The sequence below is a fragment of the Zootermopsis nevadensis genome, unplaced genomic scaffold (assembly GCF_977971745.1).
Source record: "Zootermopsis nevadensis isolate Lab colony 2312 unplaced genomic scaffold, Znev_1.0 Znev_ptg000061l, whole genome shotgun sequence".
NCBI lineage: Eukaryota > Metazoa > Arthropoda > Insecta > Blattodea > Termopsidae > Zootermopsis > Zootermopsis nevadensis.
In genome coordinates, this window is record NW_028259192.1 from 7,951,896 (window position 1) to 7,973,075 (window position 21,180).

At 40.0% G+C, this 21,180-nt stretch overlaps 1 protein-coding gene across 16 annotated transcripts in view; it reads right to left on the reverse strand.

Moving 5' to 3' along the window:
* LOC110840601 (uncharacterized) overlaps positions 1–19,340 on the reverse strand; it is a 24,679-nt gene extending 5,339 nt beyond the window's left edge. For 2 of the 16 annotated variants that reach the window (XR_015532580.1, XR_015532577.1), the window contains exons 1-5: positions 17,784–19,339; positions 11,027–11,195; positions 6,837–8,889; positions 2,222–6,029; positions 2,012–2,097 (exon numbers count right to left, since the gene is read on the reverse strand). Coding sequence is in view for 6 of the 16 variants with exons in the window: in XM_087340426.1 (XP_087196552.1) it covers positions 2,125–2,169; positions 2,615–2,756; positions 5,890–6,020 (318 nt within the window). In the remaining 10 variants the exon portion in view is untranslated. The other 14 variants (XM_087340429.1, XM_087340426.1, XM_087340424.1 and 11 more) reach the window with 14 other exon arrangements.
* Positions 19,341–21,180: the final 1,840 nt, after the last annotated feature.

A 21,180-nucleotide genomic window follows, 5' to 3' on the forward strand; every position in this document is an offset into this window, starting at 1 on the left:
GCAGTGCAAACAAATGTGAGGATTATAGAACAATTAGCCTCGTTAGCCTCTTGTTAAAAATACAGGCTATGCGAAGAAAAGATTACTCGCACCCAGTTTGGATTTCGAAATGCACTGGGAACAAGGGAGGCACTATTTTTGATCCAAGTATTATTTCAGAACTGCAGGGATGTCAACTGTGATGTAGATGACTACCAGAAAGCCTTCGATAGAATTCGGCACGATAGGATGGTGGAAGTCCTGAAAAGGACTGATTCTGATGGAAAAGATTTGCGTGTTATTGTTAACCTCTGTTGGAACCAAACCGCTAACATCAAGGTGGAAGGTGTCAGTTCACAAGACATAAGAATAAGGCATGGTGTTCGGCAGGGATGCAATGTATCTCCAATTCTATTCAATCTCTTTTCGGAACACATAATCGAAGAGGCATTGGAAAATATAAACGTTGGAGTCATTGTGAATGGAGAGCGATTAAATAACATTCGGTACGTGGACGATACTGTAGTGTTCGCAGACTCTCTTTAAGGTATCCAAGAATTGATGGATGCTAGTATCAACCATGGCTTAGATCTTAACATCCAAAAAATGAAGCTCATGATCATCAGTAAAAATGCTGTATTACCCGGTCAGCTGGTAGTTAATAATAAAAAAATGGAAAGAGTATTGAAATATACATACTTGGGCAGCACAATTAATGACCAGTGGGATCACTCCTTGGAAATAAAGTGCCGTATCGAAAAAGCCAGAGCCACTTTCAGCAAAATGGGATCAATGTTCAGGAGTAGAGATTTAAACTTAAACACCAAGTTAAGACTACTCAGATGTTATATTCTCTCTGTGCTTTTATACGGCGCTGAATCATGGACGTTGACCAACGATTCTTCAAAAAAGTTGGAGGCCTTCGAAATGTGATTGTACCGACGTATTCTCAGAATTTCCTGGATTGAGCGTGTAACCAACAAAAAAGTTCTCAAGAAACTCCGCAAAGACGTCAAGGTTGTTAACAAGATAAAAGAGAAAGTTGGAATATTTCGGTCATGAGAAATTGTGATAGATATGGGCTGCTTCAGCTGATAATCCAGGGAAAAGTATTCAGAAAGAGGGGACCTGGCAGACCAAGAATCTCCTGGATTCAGAACCTAAAAACTTGGTTCTCGATGTAAACTGGAGGGCTGTTTCAAGTAGCAGCCAATAAATCTCAAATTGCTATGCTGACCGCCAACATCCGGAATGGATAGGCACTTTAAGAAGAACAATAATGAACTCTTGGGCTATCAGCAGTGTAAGTTGGTTTAATGAATAAAGCACCAATGTTTGGAGAATCAGGGTACCCTGAGGGTGAAGACAAGGAACGTTCTCGAACCGCTGGGTTTTTTTTTCATTAAGCCACCTAACATGGCTGGTAGCCTGAGAAAATTTATTATACCATGCCATTCAATTGCATGATGAAAACTGTGTCATCAATTTTTCTGTTAGTGTAGCCCTACAAGAACCATTTCCTTTGAATCCACACTCCTACACAAACGTCTAAATACAAAACAAAATGTAATCGGACTCTGTAGGTTTCTGATGATGATGTAATATATGTAAAATTATTATTTTGCACTTTGTCCATCATCAAATTAAAAAGTAAAAAAACTACAACATTTTGAAGTCTGGATTCTGCTTCTGTCTTCAGATATGAAAGGGGAAGAGGCCAGAAATCCTATCTGTTGGCCCCTAGTTGAGCTAGCCTCAGACCTGGTCTATCCTCTTCTCCTTCTTTACACGAAGATGGAAGCAAAATTCAGCTTCCAAAATATTGTAGTTTTATTATTTTATGAATCAGATAATAGACAAAGTGCAGCATCACCAACAACCTTCAGACTCTTATTAGATTTTATGTTTTGCATTCTAACCATTGGATAGCCACGTGGATTCACAAGAAAAATGGTTCTTGTAACTTAAATTAACAAGATATGAAATTTAATGCAGGTGAAAGAAAAGACTGTCCTGAATGAATGATACATACCTCTGTCACTCATCAGTTTAGCCACAGCCAATTGCCCTGTCTGGCCTGTGACACACCTACACACCCAGAGCACATGTCTGCTTCAACTGCTAACACAACACCGAATGCATGAGTCATGATGGACAAGATGACAATGACAGGGCCTGTGGTAAGCCATCCTGTGACATATAGACAATATATTTGTATTTCAGTACTTTAATTTTCCATTACATTTCAAAAGTTTTGGTTCCTCAGTCCTTTTGGTGATTTACACATCAGCTACGTGATATCCGAGGTCTTCACATCAATGAGAGATCTGGTGGTGGTCTTCTGGACTACAACAACGTGTAGTCTTATAGGTGGTTACCACCATTTCAAAGGTACATACTGCCTCCATATTCACATTCCTAGAAAACAATGGCAACGTGATTGCATAGTGTCATAAACCAGAAGACCACAATCTGTGTATGTAATCTGTCTCCTAACGTTACCACATTTTCTCAAATACCCCATGCATTTCCTTCCAAGAATGGGAAAATAAAACCAAACTTTGGATATAAGGTTTATTTGTACGAAATTTGGTAACAGAATTCATTAACAGTGCCATCTTAAACTTCCACATACCCACAAGCCAAGCCAAGCCAAGCACAACTTCAGTGTACACAGGTACTTTTCGCATATGACGGAAGAATCAGAAATATAAATCAAGTTGTCATCCATGGAGAAATGGACATGCATGCTGCATCTATACATAAGCCATTTGAAGCTGCAATGAAAGACGGAACAAGTGATGGTTGAATTTTTGAAAGCATTCATTCACACCAACAATGAAAATCAAGTGACTCAACACTTAACAGTTTTGCATGTTGATAAAAAGTGCACGGGCATTCATGCTGCCTGTATTAACTTGAAAAAAGAGTTTTAAGAAGTTGATGGCACAGAGGATGACCACTCATGTGACAGCAATCCTGACCATGTCAAATCAGCTGATGATGGCAGTAGTGGAGAACAGTAATTGTAAGTATACTTCTTAAGGAGTGTTTGAGCAGCAAGACATTAACATACACCATTTTCTTATTTCACGATAATTGCAGGAATGTGAAATGGATAGGGGTATTGTACTCAGCGGTCTAGCTAGTAGTGTTCCACCAGTCCACTAAAATTGGAGGAATATATGGTTTTCTCTTCTCTATTCCACACAAGCATTACTTTTTGCCTGGAGGTGGCCTCATCAGTTATGCAGCTTACCTGCTACAACATTTGATCAGGTTCGCAGGCAACAGACGAGCAAGTAGTTTCATCACTGGACCAGAGTTTCCAGTCTTTTCATTCATGCGTGCTTCACAGCGAAGGAAACAGCGAGAATTTGCCCTTTAAACATGGGTAGACTGTGTGGTCCTCACCAAGATCAGTTTAGCTGTGTACTGTGCAAGTACTTTTCCTTTCATGAAAGATTCTTATAAAGAGAGAAAATTAGTCCCTTTGTTTTAAGAATATTATTTTTGGCATCCTAAAAATATTAAAATATGGGAGACACTGCCAACCTATATACAACCCTAAGAGTGAATATAACGAAAACAAAATGTACACTGGGAACTATTGTTTTGCAATATCATTTTTACCCATGGTTAACAGCTTGCAACAATCTGAGAAAAACTGATTTGCTGGCAATGCTTGATTTTTCAAAAAAGTTGAAATGTTTTGAATTTCAGGGGCCTTTAACAAACTTATGACTTATGTGCTTCATGAAAAGAAATGAAAATATAAAAAAACACGAATCTTCCGCAAACCATTTACATTACACGCTGGTCATTCTTTATTTAAGGCTCCAAAGAAATTATGAGCTTCTGGAGATCCAACTTACATTTAGTAGTTCAGAATATAATAAAAGAGTTTGTAAAAATTGAGAAATATTGAAATGGGTGACACGACTTGCCTGCTGCCAGATCAAGAACTACCATTTAGAGGTCATGAATAATCTGAGTTGCCCCTTGACAGAAGTAATTGTACAGAATCTTTCAAACTGCTAGAACATTATGATCCTCTGCTGAATCACCACTGATTTCAAAGGCACTTCACTGGCCATTCAAAATGATTTGTTAAAAGCCCTCCATGAAGTGTTACTGGGTGACATTTCAAGACAAATTCAAGAACCACCTAATATTGGATGGAACTTCTGACTTTCATTTAGTAGTGAGGTATATTCATGACAGTAACAGGTATTACTGCTCAAATCCTTCATTTCTGTGTTCACAAATTCTTACATTTTGGTTCATATATTACAGACAGGAGGTCTGGATATAGATTTTATTCACAAAATAAGAGAAATTCAAAGTCACATGCAAAATGAACATGACACACTGTTCTTAATTCTCTTACAAAAACCAGGGAAATCAAGAAGGCAAAACCTGACACAGGAAATTCTGCAGAAGAGAAGTACAGAAAACGTCTCTACAAAATTATTGATAACCAAATCAGTCATCCATCAGCTTGTTTCTGAAGTACAGAAACATGAATTTTTCTGCTACTACATAAGTGAGAAATTTTACATACATAACTTTAAGGCTATCTTTCCTGAACAGCATATACAAAAGCTGCCCGTGTATTATTTACATTCTTTTCTTCATTAAAACCTTGAAACTAACAGTATTAACACTGAATCAGGAAAATGTATTACAATGGAAAAGAATGAAGCAGGAAGCTCTACAAAACTGCACCAAATAATATTTTGTGAGTGTGAATTAGTTTCATCTGCCTTAGAATACAGACTGTTGATATGCTCTTGCAAACATGGTAATGAATTCTTTGGGTTCTACAAAGGCCAGGGAACATCCTAACTAATTCAGTAAACTGGCAGCTTCCCCAGACCACTCGCCTCCTTCTATTGCCAAGGTTAAGAATGCATGGAGCTTTACCTCCAAACCCCTCCAATATGTCTACATGCAACGTTGCTTACTATAAGCACCAGCAACTTCACTTTCACCATTTATTTCCTACAACAATTGAAGCCAATGTAGTGACTTTGTGAGTGCAGCTTCTAGCTATTATTGTGAATAGCAAAATCCATTCCATCCTCACATTTACCTTTTCCTGCATACCAAGAATAAATTTAGCTTCTAAAAATATTTTGTACGCTCAATGAGGAACATCCACATCAGTTCCCTAATTTACAACTACATGAGGCTAATACAAATCTCTTGTCAAGCAAAATCTCCGGTTATAAATGTCTATAAGAGTACGCAGTTATTTACAGACATTTCTACGGCAAACATGAATTTGAGTACTGTCTTCAAAATTACTAGGTATGTATGTTCCTGAAAACTGTTCTGAAGGAGGTCAAATTTTGGAATCTCTGGTGTGCGTTTCTGACACAATAAAATGGGAATTTCATTACAGCACATGCAACCAATCAAAATCCTGGATTCTAGTTAATCCATTGTTATTCATCTTCTTTTATCTTTTTTATAGCAGACTAACGCATCTCCAGCTTTGAAACCGATGGTACCATCTGCCAGCTGAGGACTACATTCAACATCCTTCTTCATTTTTAAGGTGGCACATGGTAGCCAACAGTCATAATAAACTACTGTTCATACATTCTACTACGTATTATGCGGAAAATTTCAGAAGTGCATGAAATGGCATTCAACAGATCTGTTAGACCTTAATATACTGAATGCATGCCTTCACTGTAGAGTATCATCATCCTCTGTGTCAGGTAAAATATGTGTACTCAATTGTAGAGAAATGGAGGAGCATTTCAAAGTTACATGGCACATTATATTTTGTTCTGTTTGAAATTCTCACTGAAATATCTACTTACCCAACAGACAACTGAATGTCAGTGCAACAATCAAACTGGCAACCACACATGGCAACAGAGTGAAGTGGGTACTAACCATGATAAACACTTCCCTGTCCTCTTTGTAATTCGTATTTGCTCATTTTCTTCAGAATCCTTCCGTACCTCTGCAACCAGCCACGTGCACCTTGTTCCTTCCATCTGTGGTTTCAAAATCTTGAAGGACATTTGCTGAACCTGGGTAACACAAATGGAGAACTCACATGAACCACGTCCAAACACACACAATTCTTAGCTGTGCACCCCAAAGACAAACAAGACAGACTGACCATGAAACATTCTACAGTAGAGTAGAGTGATAAGCTTCTTAAGTGCACTCACAATCCCGTGGAGAGCCTTTATAAATACACTCTGTACGCATGAACAACTTAAGAACAGGTAAACAGGCACAGAAGAGGAAATCATTTGAATTGTGTTACTACAAAGGAGATGATAAGATCTGCTTTGAATTTGACCAAATGCTAAAGCTCCTGCATGCTGTCAGCCTCTCAAAGAGACTGCTGGAGCAGCAGTACAAAGTTTTTGCTCATCTTCATCTCTATTTTCCATAATGTTTCCTTCACAAAATTCTCTGTGTATTCAGAATGTGGTAAAAGGAATCAAGCATCTCAAATGTGACTATCCTAAGGGAACACTGACTATGAAGTCCTCTATGAATTCATGCTGCCTCTTGTCTAAAACACATAACTAAGTGATCTATATCCCACCCCCTCTAAACCATTCCCAAATTTGGAATTACTGATCTGCAGCATAAAACATTCAAAGGGTTTTATAACGGGTAACAAAAAGGCCAACATTCTAATTATGACAGCTTACTCTAAGATAGAAAATTAATTCTCCTGTCAACTCATTAACTCACAACAGCAGAAGAATATTAAATCTAGCAAATTAAATTATAATGACTGCAAGAACTAAACTGTTATTTCAATTAATTTTCATACAAAACAAGAACTAATGAGTAAATTATCAACTTTTCAACTTTACCTCATGTGGCCAAGAATTTCATTTATGAGACAGAATGCACACTCTCAAAGTGCAGAATGACAAACATTACACTGGCACAGGGCTTCTGCAATCTCACACAGGCTGCAAACCACAGCGACAACCTCAAATTCAGCACATTCTGAAATTTCACTGCAGAGTAAAATATCTGCAAACAGGACACAAACCTAGGTCCCTGTGAACAACAAAATGGTGTGTTACTGCCAGATTACGAAGTTCCTACATTCACAGTGGGAAAGTATAACTTCATGTTTCCTGGTACTTTGTAACAACAAATCTATTAGAGAATGTGCGGCTGAACTAAATTTAACATGATACTCTGCGCTACTGTGATGTAGCACCATTGTTTGGGGGTGTCCCGTACCCATTCTTGACAGCATCATGTAAGGCGTCACTATAGGGGAATCGGTGACCACGCAGGGGATCAGTTCCGACAGTCTTTGAATAATTTGCGGAGTTCTTCATGTTCTGGGACGACAACTGCTGGATCCCTTTTTCACTGTTTCGTTGTCACATGCGAAGCCTGTCACCCAATTGAACACAGTTGCACGTGCAGTAACTGGGGTTCACCGTGCTTCCACACCCGCCCTATTCCCCCTACCTGGCACCAAGTGACTATGCCCTCTTCCATGAGATGAAGAATCCCCTGCGTGGTCACCGATTCCCCGATAGTGACGCTTTACATGATGCTGTCAGGGAGTGGGTACGAGACACCCCCAAACAATGGCTTCGTGAGGCAATACGGAAATTGCCAGAGATGGCAATGGTGCATCAAACTCCAGGGAGAATATGTGGAACAGGAAGAAGTGTAACCTGGGAGCCACCACCATCAAGGATCACATAATTCAAGTTAGTCTAAATCATTTGTATACGCCCCTCGTATAATAGAATTAACTTTACTGTCTTACATACTCACAAGTGAGAGAATTTGTAGCCCTGTAGACTGGTTCCAAAACAAAAGTGGATATACCAACAAATAAAAATGTCTTCTCTCGCCATGTAAAAAAAGGGGGGGGAGGACTAGAATTATTACCCATGTGAAGTAACTCTGCATCATCAACAATGGAATGAATCCATAATTATTCCTATTCATAAGAAGGGGGACAATTAATTACTGAGGAATTTCGCTGCTATCAACTTCATACAAAATTCTATCCAACACACTTTTGGCAAGATTAAACCCTTATGCGAATGAAATTATTGGGGATCATTAATGTGGGTTCAGACGAAACAGCTCAACGATTGATCAGATCTTTTGCATTCGTCAGATACTAGAGAAAAAATGGGAGTTCGGTGGGACCGTACATCAATTATTTACAGATTTCAAAAAAGCCTATGACTCTGTGAAGAGAGAAGTGTTATACTTCTTATCGTTTTACATTTATATTAGTGTTTCTTTCCCTGGGGTAAAGCGATGCCGGGTCATGTGTTGACCACTCACCCCGATCTAGTCTCGAGGTCAAGAATGAGTAGGAGCTATATAACCTCTCTCCTCAAGCGCCTGCATGGCGTATAGTGGGACAGCTATAGGTCGTGTAAATGATAGTATATGATAACAAGGTTGTCATTTTTGAGACCTTATTATCCTATTTGGTGTGCTGTTATACGAGGCTCGTCCTTAAAGTAAGTTTCCCTGGGGCCGTTTACAGAAACAAAACACAATTTCATGGAAATATTTATTGCAACAGATACAGCAAGTGTCCAGCTATTTTTCAACATATTCGCCACCGGAATTGAGACATTTGTCATACCGTGGGACCAACTTTTAATACCTGTGTCGTAGAAGTCTGCCGCCTGGGATTGGAACCACTGTGTGACAGCCATCTCCGCCTCTCTGTCATTCTCAAAACGCTGACGCTGACCGGACAGGAATTTCTTGAGGTGTAGGAAAAGATGGAAATCACTGGGAGCGAGGTCCGGGCTGTAGGGTGAATGATTAAACACCTCCCAGCTGAACTCCTGCAGGAGACTTGCTGTCCGTCGAGCCGTGTGCGGCCTAGCGTTATCACTGACCGCACTTCACAGTCGGCGGGAGCTGGAATAAGAACCTCAATCTTCAACAGCTACAACAATGCTACTGTGAGAACGCGGGAAGTGCCTTTAGTGCATGCGCCATGCTACGTCATTGCTCTATCACGTACGCACAGTCGCTTCGCTCAATATAAGGTTTGCTAGCTGTGGGACGAGTGGGAAACTTACTTTTGGGACGCGCCTCGTACATTAATTTTGCATCTCTCTACACGTATACCATTCGTTTGTCTTTATATCACTGAGACTGTTCTTCTGTATAAGAAGTTGCTTCATGGAGATATCGGTGACTGGATCGCTAGCTGGAGAGATAGGTAGGCCTACGTAGTAAAACAAACCGTAGGCTACATTACTCATTTAAAAATGTAGGTGGGTGTGAGCGCGCATATACTTTTAAGCGACTGGGAAGCCTAAATATATTTTTTCGGGTGACCAGACAAAACCGTACACGAAAATTGCGCACATTCAAACACTGAAGATGGGGACAGTTTGTTCCCGAAACTTCGGTTTACTACGGTAAAAAGTTAACGCGGCTGATTGCCCGAGAAGATTTTATTGAATTTGTTCCCGAAACGTCGGTGTACTACGGTAAAAAATTAACGCGGCTGATTGCCCGAGAATATTTTATTGAATTTGATTCCGAAACGTCGGTTTACTACGGTTATAGTATTGTGAATATAGGCATTCGTCCATGTGAGCATTCGTACGTGTGAGCATTTGTCAGTGTGAGCATTTGTCCGTGTGAGTAATTTTCGTGTGAGCATTCATGACAGTGAGCTTCTTTCTGTGCGCAATTTTCGTGTACGGTTTTGTCATGGAACCTTTGTTTTCACGTTGTAGTTGCCCGTCCAGAAGGTATTGATTTTGTTGTATTGGTGGACGGGGCAACTACCGTGTTGGTTTCGGTTATTCTTGGTCCCTCGGGGTAGTCAAGGCCGGGGAGACGAATTTGAGGTTTGCCGAGTCGTGAGGCTTTTGGTTTGTTTTTGTATGTTTGTTTGTGAGTTTCTTTGTTTGTAGTAGGGCAATATATAACCCCGTGTAATGTGCATGTATTACAATTTGTTTTAAGACAGTAAATGGTTTTATTTTCAATTTTATTTGGCTGTGTTTTGAGTACACTCTTTTCAGGGGTGTGGGCTAAGTGAACCTACGACATATAGAACTGAACACCTCCTCCCCCTTTCGACTGTTGTTGAAAAGGGGAGAGTGGATCAACAGATTTACGCAAATTCTTCGGTTTTAGTCGCCGTCCCCCACCCCCGCTCACCCGTGTGACGCATGAGAGAGTGTGTTTACACGGATATCCAAGTCAATGAGATCGATATTAACAGAATTATCTTGTAAACTGTTTGCTTTAACTTTGCCATTTTTCCTTCGATTTGAATACGTAAATTAATTGGAAGCCGTCTTTCTTCACTCTGAAAGCGTCCCTTTTAAATTCATTTTAACTCGTGAACCACTCTTTAGTAGATTCTAAAATTTTGGTGTTGATTTACGTACGATCAGACCATAGATTCCCTCGAGTAGTTATAAAATGACAGATCTATGCTTGATATATGCAGGAGAATGCTATTGTACGAAGATGCATATTTAAAATTATGCTACTAAATTAAAATAATTAGGTGAACATAAATTTATACACAGGTTTATAGAAAACTATTGAGTGATCACTAAAACTAATTAAATTACTACAAAGCAAACTGTGGCGTTATCTTCCAACTTTCGGATGAATATTTCCAACTTCAGCACATTAGACATAACGGCAGATAATGAAATAAGGGGCAATAAAATAAAAATTCCAGTGAATGACAGGGAACGATAAACACGGTTACGACATTGCGGATAACTGAGTCTGATGTGATAGAATCTGTGTTGTGGCCTACTTTAATGCAACCGCCAAATATGCGCTAATGGTAGGAATTGTTACATATATGGAATCTTTACATTTTATCATACACACAAAGTGTACTGTAATTAGAACTGATTAATAACATAGATGGAAAAGTGACTTACGTTAATAAGCAGGCCACCTCAAAGTGAAAAAGGAACCACAAGTAAACCGCAGTAGGCAGCAAGAGCAAGGGAGACACTACATATTTCTTCTTCCCAGTACCGTTTTTTTACTGCAACCGTGTACCTACCTATGTAACTAGATGCATCTGTTTGCTTCTGTCGTGTTGTTTTCTGCGTGGGAGGGTGAGGTAACAGTTGACACCAAGGAGGTAATGGGACATGACTTTCACACCAACAAGAGACTTGCTGTCCTCTTCAGCATCGGTGGTGGTCGCTGCGGTCTGCTCTTCTTTGAACCTAGAACACAGATTCGAAGCAAAGAGTGTTCAGCTCTTGACGCTAGATGCCACTATTGTTCGTCCCGAAATTACAAGAACAATATATCTGGAGGCATTGCTGCAAGAGGACCATTCGGCTACCCTGACCGAGGTTATCCGTGCTTTTTCACAGCTGTAAGGCAAATACCAGGGTTTAATTCAAAAGGTTCACGGCCCGCCATCCCCAATCACGGAAGCCTTTAGCTGAAGTGACCCCACCCCCACCCCCAAGTTGTAGAGGCCTTTAGCCAAAGCGATCCCAACCCCTCTGGGTTAAAATCCCAGAGAACAATCCAAGCAAATTCCTTTGCACGAAGGGCAAGTTGCCTGACGGGATAACCTCTCAACAGCAACAGACACTAGTTTGAATTTCCAACAATGAGTTTCGAACGCAGGAATGGTGTTACCTAGCAAGGGACGATGTCTTGCGTTTGCGCAGGACTCCACCCTCCGTTATTTATTTTTTTTAAAAAAATTGCTGGAATGTTTAAATGTTCTTAAAATAATTTGCACCCTGACCAATGCCATCTCATTCGTTCTACGTAGTTACATAATTTCTTGTAAAATGTCATCATTAATCGAATTTCGATCTGTCGCCTTTTGTTCATGTACCCGTAAACTTCAGCAGCCATAAGTAGGAAGTAACCTTTTTTTCCCCTTCTCTTAGCGTTCCGCTACATGCCTATGCAGGCACCTGTGGGGAGCGGAGGTATAGCTCCTACTCTTTCTTGACCTCGGCACCAGATGGAAGTGAGTGGTCAGCATCACGCCCCGGCCACGCTTTACCCCCGGGAAAGGACCCCGGTACCCATTGGACAGGAGGCCAGAGGATAAATCCTCTACCCCCGTCGGGGATCCAACCCTGATCGCCCAGTCCGTAGCTAGTCAGTAAGTAACCGTGCAATGTTTATGCCAGCCCATGCCCCACATCAGTTAGTAGGGCTGTTGTAGGATTAACGGAAATCCAACTGTTTAAGAAAAACACTTGTAATTTAGAACAAACATGTCAGAAAATTGTGATTCATTCTTCTTTCATGGGCACGTTGCACTAATGGGAAACTTTGAAGAGAGATGATTTTTTCGCGTCAGCTGGGCTTAACAACTTATGTTGAATGTGGAGTGCACATGGAATAGTTGTGAAATAACGAAAACGGGACTTTTTCTACAGGAGTTGTGAAAGATCTAGGAGAATAAAAATTAAATTTTTACTGGCCGAAGTAACAACAAACAATTCTCTTACTAAATGATTAGGCCTATAGGTGCTTTCTGAGAATTTGTTGTGGTTTAGTACCTAGAAACCGAGGGAAATTTAAAATCATATTTAATAATACGAGACATATTTATTGAAGTGTTTTATACAGCGCTCCATTTAAAGATGAAGTACTTTGTAGATCCCTGTCGCATAGAACAATCTGACACACAGTTTCTCGAAGCGAGAGACTGGTTGTTTCTGTACCTATCTAGGTTTTAAAATGTCGCTTCAACATCCCCATTTCTTCAAACGCCAACTGTGTTTCTTTTACTTGAATGAAATGAATGAGTTACCTAGGTTACATGATAAATTTGTTTTCGTCACAATTGTAAGAATAGGCCGACGTTCACCACTCCGTAACTCACAGCTGTACGAGCTGCTCTTCGTGAATAATTTCTCACTGTTAATCCTTTGAAGCTGAGGCTAATCTAAATAATATTTAAAAATCCATTGCTTACGGCAAGTCTCGCAACTTGAAAGTATGTGTGGGCCAAAATGTATATTATGGTAGTGCTTCAGGCCACAGTCTCGTATTACTTGTGTGATAATTGCATTACTTAGAAGCGTGTGAACGCTATGCATTAATTATGTGTAAATTAATACACTAATGTGTTATATTAATATTAGATTTTCCTATAAGAAGTAAATAAATTTAAAAATAATTAGGAGAGGTAAGAAGAAAAAGTGCGGAGGTCAAGAATGAGTAGGAGCTATATTTCCTCTCCTCCAAAAGCGCCTACATAGCGTATAGGTGGACAGCTTTACTTTATTTTACTTTACTTTACTTACCATAGCTTTATACTTCAAAGATTATACATTGGTTACCTACTTGTAGACATCGAAACACAAATGGCTCACGTCACTTATGCATGATTTTACGCAATTGTAGTTGTTGAACTGCATGTGTGGTCTGCTTATGTTTAAGTATCATTAATACACATGTTAAAATTTTATTTTAAAATATATCGAGTTCATAACACCTTGTTGATATAGTCGGATATTGGTGATGGTAGCCGATTACGCGTTTCTTCCACCTCGCGAATTTGATGCCATCGTGTGAATTTATTATAAGTGTTGTGACATGAAAGATTATGAATTGTTATTGACTCCCTGTGGCAGGACGTCCATAGAAAAGTTCAGCAATTTCCGACCACCCATGGCCTATTTCGAAAATTCGTGCGCAGGTCGCCATGTTCAGCTGACCCAGAATACCCCTGTTGGGTTGAGTTGAGTCAGTTAGGTTAGGTTAATGGGGCATCTGCGCGGAAGGTGATGCTCAGTGACGTGTTGCAAATTGAATATGATAAGCTTCGTATGGGTTCTATTATCGATTGCGGGATATTAAATATACAAATATTTCAATGTTCTCACATTATAGAACAATCTTGTGTTTGATTCACGACCGTAGATTCACACTTCAAAGAACATACGTTGTTTACCTTCTTGATGAACTCGAAAGACAATTGGCCCACGCCACTTATGTATGTATTTTAACAATTGTTGTTGAATTGCATTTGTGGTCTGCTTACGCTCAAGAATAATTAGCACACATTTCAAAACTTTATTTTAAAATGTATCGAGATATTACAAAGATACGGCTTGTCAGAAATATATATGTATACAAATGCACACACACGTCACATCTAGATACGGCCAACTTCTGTAAATCTGGAATTTATTTGGCTGTCACCATAACAGACTCTCGCCTCTTTTGTGCACATGTGTAATGTCGAAAGTTAATTCACCGAGTTTAATGACACATCTCGGCAATTCACAGGTACACGTACAACAGAACGTAAGTGTAATATTCTACTTGACTGCATCTTGCATACGTCACTAGAAGGAGAACGTCCTCTCGTCTTCTCTGTACGAAGCACACAGCAGTTTAATATATATCGCAGGAATTTAATGTTGCTAAATATCCTGAAAAACTTATATGTATGTTTGAGTACCGACATACGAAAGCTTGAACTTAAGAAGTTGAATAACTCTTGGCTAAATTCCAAGGCAAACATTGAATCACGGAGAGGGCACTGCCTCTCGACAAAAATCAATAAAGGCTGAATTTCACTTTCGGGGATGACATCGAACTCACGTATTTGAAAGCCGTTGTACAGGTCTGTCCAATCGAATCGAACCATGTAATTTTCGGTTTAATGTTCTCTTCGTTAGAGTTCGTGAGTTTGTGAGCTCTGCAGTCGGCTAATCTCTACGTAGAAAGGTTATTGACTGCAACAGCACGCAATCAGCAGTGTAATTCGGAAAGTAATTTTATACATACTGCTGTCTGTACACAGCATTGAATGCGTACGAACATTTGCATAACTTTGGAAAACGTTTTTGATCTTTGCAATTCATATTGCATACTTAATTGTTGTTTTTCTAAATTTCCGTCACTTGAATGTGTTTGGATTTAATTGTAACCAATTTATATCCGTATGGTGATTTCTGTGCGCTAATCCTTACGTATGAAGCTACAACGCGCTTACATAACCTTAGTCACTATCAGTTTCTTAGCCATAAAAATATTTCAACTCTCATGTTGTGCATTTTTTAGTCTTATGACGTATCTGTGCACGTATAGGCACCAGTTAGAAAACACAAAGAAAGGTTTTTGTGCGTAATTCCTTGTTGATAAAGTCGGATGTTGGTGATCGTGGCCGATTTCGCGTATCTTCCACCTCGGAAATTTGATGCCTTCGTGTGAGTTAGTTACAGGTGTTGTGACACGAAAGAGTATGAAATTTTATTACATACCTCTGGCACGAAGTCCATACAAAATTTCAGCAATTTCCGACCATCCATGGTTTGTTTCGAAAATTCGTGGGCTGGTCGTCATGTTTAGCTGACGCAGATTACCGCTATAGGGTTGAGTTAAGTTAGGTTAGGTTAGGTTAGGTTAATGGGGCATCTGCGCAGAAGGTGACGCGCAGTGTCGAGTGCAAGTTGTCTACGTTATGGCATCGTTTGAGTTCTAATATCGATTGCTGGATATTAAACAATCAAATATTTCAATGTTCTCACATTATAGAACAATCTTGTTGTTTGAGTTACTACCATAGCTTTACACTTCAAATATTTTACTTTGGTTACCTTATTGTTGACCTCGAAAGACTATTGGCTCAAGTCACTTGTGCATGTTTTTACGCAATCGTAGTTCTTAAATTGCATTTGTAGTCTGCTTACGCTTAAGAATCATTAATGTACATACCATATTTTTATTTTAAAATGTATCAAGACATTACAAAGATCCGGCTTGTCAGAAATATATATGTATACACATGCTGACACACGTCACATTTAGACACGTCCAACTTCAATAAATCAGGTACATCTGGAACTTATTTGGCTGTGACCATAAGAAACTCTCGCCTCTTTTGTGCACAAGTGTTATGTCGAAAGTTAATTCACGGAGTCTAATGACACATCTCGGCAATTCACACGTACACGGACATCAGGCCGTAAGTGTAATTTTTTGCTTGACTCCATCTTGCATACGACACTGGAAGGAGAACGTCCTCTCGTCTTCTCTGTACGAAGCACACAGTAGTTTAATATGTATCGCAGGAAATAAGTGTTGCTAATTATCCCGATGAACATATTTGTTTGAGTACCAACTTCCGAAAGCTTGAATTTAAGAAGGTGAATATCTCTTAGCTAAATCCCAAGGCAAACATTGAATCACGGAGACTGCACTGCCTCTCGACGAAAATCAATAACGACTGACTTTCGCTTCCGGGGTTGACATCAATCTCACGTATTTGAAAGCCGATGTACGAGGTGCGATCGGAAAGTTTCAAGACTGTGTCAATAGAGGGCGAACCGGATGTAGTACGAGCTTCTGCCGCTAGTGGGTGCGGCCTACATTCATAGTGAATCAGTGTGCCAGCCGGCATCATCGAATTAGCATTTGTTTCTTAGTTACGGGCGTTTTGGTAGTGCATTACACCGACCCTCCTGCGATTTCGGAATGGCGGATTTTCATGAACAAATCAAATTTTGCCAAAGACTCGCCAAAACGGCTACGGAAACCTATGAAATGCTAAAGCAAGCATTTGGGGAGTCCGCAATGGGTCGTGCACAAACTTTTGTGTGGCATTCACGTTTTAAAAATGGCAGAACCTCTGTCGATGATGACGAGCGTTCTGGACGACCATCTTCGAGCACAACGCCCGAAAATGTTACGAAGATTCGGCAGGCCATTCACGAAGATCGACGTCGTACCATCACCGACTTGTGCGACATTGTTGGGATAGGCTATGGGACCTGTAAGCTGATTCTAAAGGAAGAACTCCACATGCGACGCATCATGACAACGCGCCAGCGCACACCGCCCTCAAAGTTCGGCAGTTTTTGGCCTCAAACACCATGGCCGTCATCCCGCACCCTCCTTATTCGCCGTGTAACTTCTTCCTCTTCCCAAAGATGAAAATTCAGCTAAAGGGAAGGAGATTTGAGACGATAGAAGAGATTCAGGCAGAATCGCAGATGGTGCTTGACAGGCTGACAAAGAAAGATTTCCAGGGATGCTTCCAGGCTTGGCAGCGGCGCTGGGATCGTTGTGTTCACTCCCAGGGGAACTACTTCGAAGGTGATGGATGAATTTAATACCTGAGATAAGTGTACGGGTTTTTATAGGCGCAGTCTTGAAACTTTCCGATCGCACCTCGTACAAGTCTCTCCAATCGAATCGAACCACGCAATTTTCTGTATCAAGTTGTCTCCGTTAGAGTTCATGAGTTTGTGTACTCTGATGTGGGCCAATCGCTACGTAGACAAGTTATTGATTTACCTGACTGCATCAGCACGCCATCATCGGTCTAATTCGGAAAGTCTTTTTACACAAGCTGCCATCTCTACGCTACTTTCAATGCGTACGAACAATTGCATAATTTTCGAAATGGTTTTTGATCTTTGCATTTCATATTTATTCGTTGTTTTTCTTAATTTCCGTCACTTCATTGTGTTTGGATTCAATTGTAACCCCATTATTTACGTATGGTGATTTCTGTGCGCGAATGCTTACGTATGAAGCTAAAACGCGCTTACATAATCTTAGTCACTATCAGTTTCTTAGCCATAAAAATATTCTACACTCACTTTGTGCATTTTTTAGTCTTATGACGTATCTGTGCACGTATAGGCACCAGTTATAAAACATAAAGAAACGTTTTTGTGCGTAATTCCTTGTTGATAAAGTCGGATGTTGGTGTTCGTGGCCGATTTCGTGTATCTTCCACCTCGGGGCTTTGATGCCTTCGTGTAAAATTATTACACGTTTTGTGACACAAAAGAGTATTAAATTTTATTACTTACCTCTGGCACGACGTCCATACAAAATTTCAGCAATTTCCGACCATCCACGGTCTGTTTCGAAAGTTCGTGGGCAGTTCGTCATGTTCAACTGTCGCAGATTACCACTATAGGGTTGAGTTGTGTTAGGTTAGGTTAGTTTAGGTTAGGTTAGTGGGTATATGCGCAGAAGAAGCTGAGCAGTGGCGTCACGGAAGGTGTCCCAGTTTTTTCACATGTGATCCTGGTTATTTTTTGCGTACATTTAATATACTCTTTTATCTGAATCCTTCAAACTTGGAAATTAATGTGGTTAAAACTTCACATGAAATTGTACTTTTTATAGGACATAAGTACGTAATTTGCACTGGCTACCTGTTGACGTCGTGAGCGACCCTGTCACTTTAAACGCAGAGATGTTGGTTGGTATGGAGTCTTCCGTTGACGACTCAGAAAACACCATTAATTTATTTATATTCTTTTAGGTTTACACGTTCATAGTTGCCGTGTTTCAAGGAAGACTAGATTAATGAGATTTACGTGTCACTAATGGAAACATACGACTCCATGTTGCTTACGTCACTGGAAACGTCCTACTACACTCAAAAGCACTGTTGGATGCACACTGTAGTTTCCGCTGTAACGCAGCATATTAACGTTTCCAAATATCTGTGTTCTTTGAGCACCTCAAGTCTCTTTAACACGGTCCTGCGAAATCAATATCAGTAGAAACCGTTCTTTCACGAACTGGAAACCGCTCATCTCCGTGATAAAATCAATACTGGTAGACAATGACGTGCATCCCCTCGACATTGATATGCTGGCATTGTAGACGTGATATAAAGGTTCTTGCAATCGTGACCGATTTTGCGCACCCTCCACCTCACGAATTTGATCCGAGTTCCGCGCCCACGAAGCATTCAAAATAATGTACCAGAGATTTATATTCAGTTTCTTTCTGAGGCACTTTATATTAATAAATGACGTACTATCATTCACGTATGATTATTTCGATTCTTTCGATACATGGTACTTATTTATTGCGAATTAGATTGGGTAATCGTTACGCATGAATCTGCTACGTATATGGGTCATCGTTATAAAGAATAAAGGTTCTCAAATTTCATAGGTCCAGCTTCTGCAGATAAGCGATACCTGTACATGATTTACGTGTTACTAACTCGTACAAACGTCTTTACTGAGCACACATCGCATGCAAATGTCCTTTCAATGAAGTCGTGTGTCTCAATGTAACGAACCGCACATATTCTTGCATGTTATGTAGGATTGGTATTTCACTTGTTTCTATTCTCACACGTCACCGAGAAGACATCATTACACTGAAATTCACTGTAGGAAGCACCCGTTAATATCTGATTGAACGGTGGCAATTAATCTTGTTAATGGTCCCGAAGAACTCTATTTCTAGAGCACAAAGTTACGTTGATACTGACCGAACGAAATCAAATAATTCCAACCGTAGTTTAATGGCGACTATCCAACCTGGACCAGCCGACTGTTCCAAGACAGACTCAGTACTGACTGACTTCTGATTGGTCCTCGTTGCCATTCGAAAGTATTGATTTTTTTTCCATTGAGGTCATCACAGATGGCACATCTTTTCTTTGGTTCCGTATTTTTCCGGTAGACTGCGTCTTTGTGTTTGTACGCCGTGACCTCGAGTAAATGTGAGGCAATATTTTTGATATATTATGTTGACATTTGACATAGGACACCAATATGTTACCACAAGTATGACGTGCGCCCCGAATTCCGCGCCCACCAAGCATTGCAAATAATGTACCAGAGATTTATATTCAGTTTTTTTTGTGAGGCGAGTTATATTAATAAATGACGTACTATCATTCACATATGATTATTCCGATTCTTTCGTTACATGATACTTATTTATAGTGAGTTAGATTGGGTCATCGTTACGCATGAATCTGCTACGTATTTGCGTCAACATCTGCACTGCATCAATTTTGCAAGAAACAATTCTTGTGGAAATATTATTTAGTTTTAGACGTGTTATGATGTATTACACGCAACCTAGCACTATTTGTGTTATATGAGGATTGTGTGAGCGCGTAATATCGTTATTGGTAAGTGGTCGTGGCCGACTTTGTGCATCCTCCACCTCACGACTTTGATGCCTTCGTGCGAATTTATAAAAAGCGTTAAGACATGATAGAGTATGAATATCATTAAATTATCTGTGGCATGACGTCCATACAAAATTCCAATAATATCTGAGCATCCATTAGCTTTTTCCAAAATTCGTGCGCAGGAAGCCATCTTGCAGTGATCCAGATAACCCCGTTTTGGTTGGTTTGAGTTAGGTTAGGTTAGTGGAGCACCTGCGAAGACGTTGTTGCGCAGTGCAGTCATATGACGTGGGTTTGTGAGGGCATCTTGAGTTCGTTATGGTCAATTGTAAATTATTAAACACTCAAAAATTCGATTCCGTCATTTTAAAAATAATATTATATTCTGGGCTTCACTTTCATGCCTAATTTAAACTTTTTACAAGGATATTAATTGGATACATACTTTCAGTAATTGCCAAAAGAATGTTGGATAGAATTTTGTATGAGGTCGATAGCTGAGAAATTCCTCGGTAATTACCACACTCAGTCTTGTCCCCCTTCTTATGAATAGGAATAATTATGGATTTCTTCCATTGTTGTGGCATCTCTTCCTTATCCCAAATTAACTGAATAAGCTTATGGATCCTCATATGCAACCCTTTGCCACCTGCTTTAATTAATTCGGCTGGAATCTGATCAATTCGTGGAGATTTATAACTTTTCAACTTCCCAATGGCTAGTTCAACTTCATCTAAACTAGGTTCTGACACTAACAGTTCAGCTGTATGCATTTTAATCTGTCTAATATCACCAGTCTCATGAACATTTAAGAGCTGTCGAAAGAATGTTCCCACCTATTCAGAACCCTGTGGGGATCTGTGAATGGTCATGTGTCTTACATTTTGTAGTGTTCTGTCTGACGACAGGTCCATATAAACAGGATCCTTCCATCCTTTTCTCGGACTGGGACCTGTTCATATACGTTCTTGGCAGATGATCCAGAAGTGGTTTGCCATTGCCTTCTTCTGTGTGTGAATGGGGTAATTGTTGGGATGCCACGGAGAAACCGGGGAAGCCCCCGGAGGAAAACTCCGTGTTGCCTAGACCACGGCCTTGCCCAACACAAGTTATAAATTCGGGCACGGCCGGGAATCGAACCCGAGACCCCAGGATTACAAGGCCAGCGTTCTTACATACACAGCAATTAATAGGGAATGCGGTCGTGTGAAGTCTGATCAGCAGCGGCAAATAGCGTGTATTAGTTCCATGTTTTTTTTACCTTGAAGTCCAAGTCGAGGGATTATTACAAAGCCTTTAGTTTGAAAGGACCT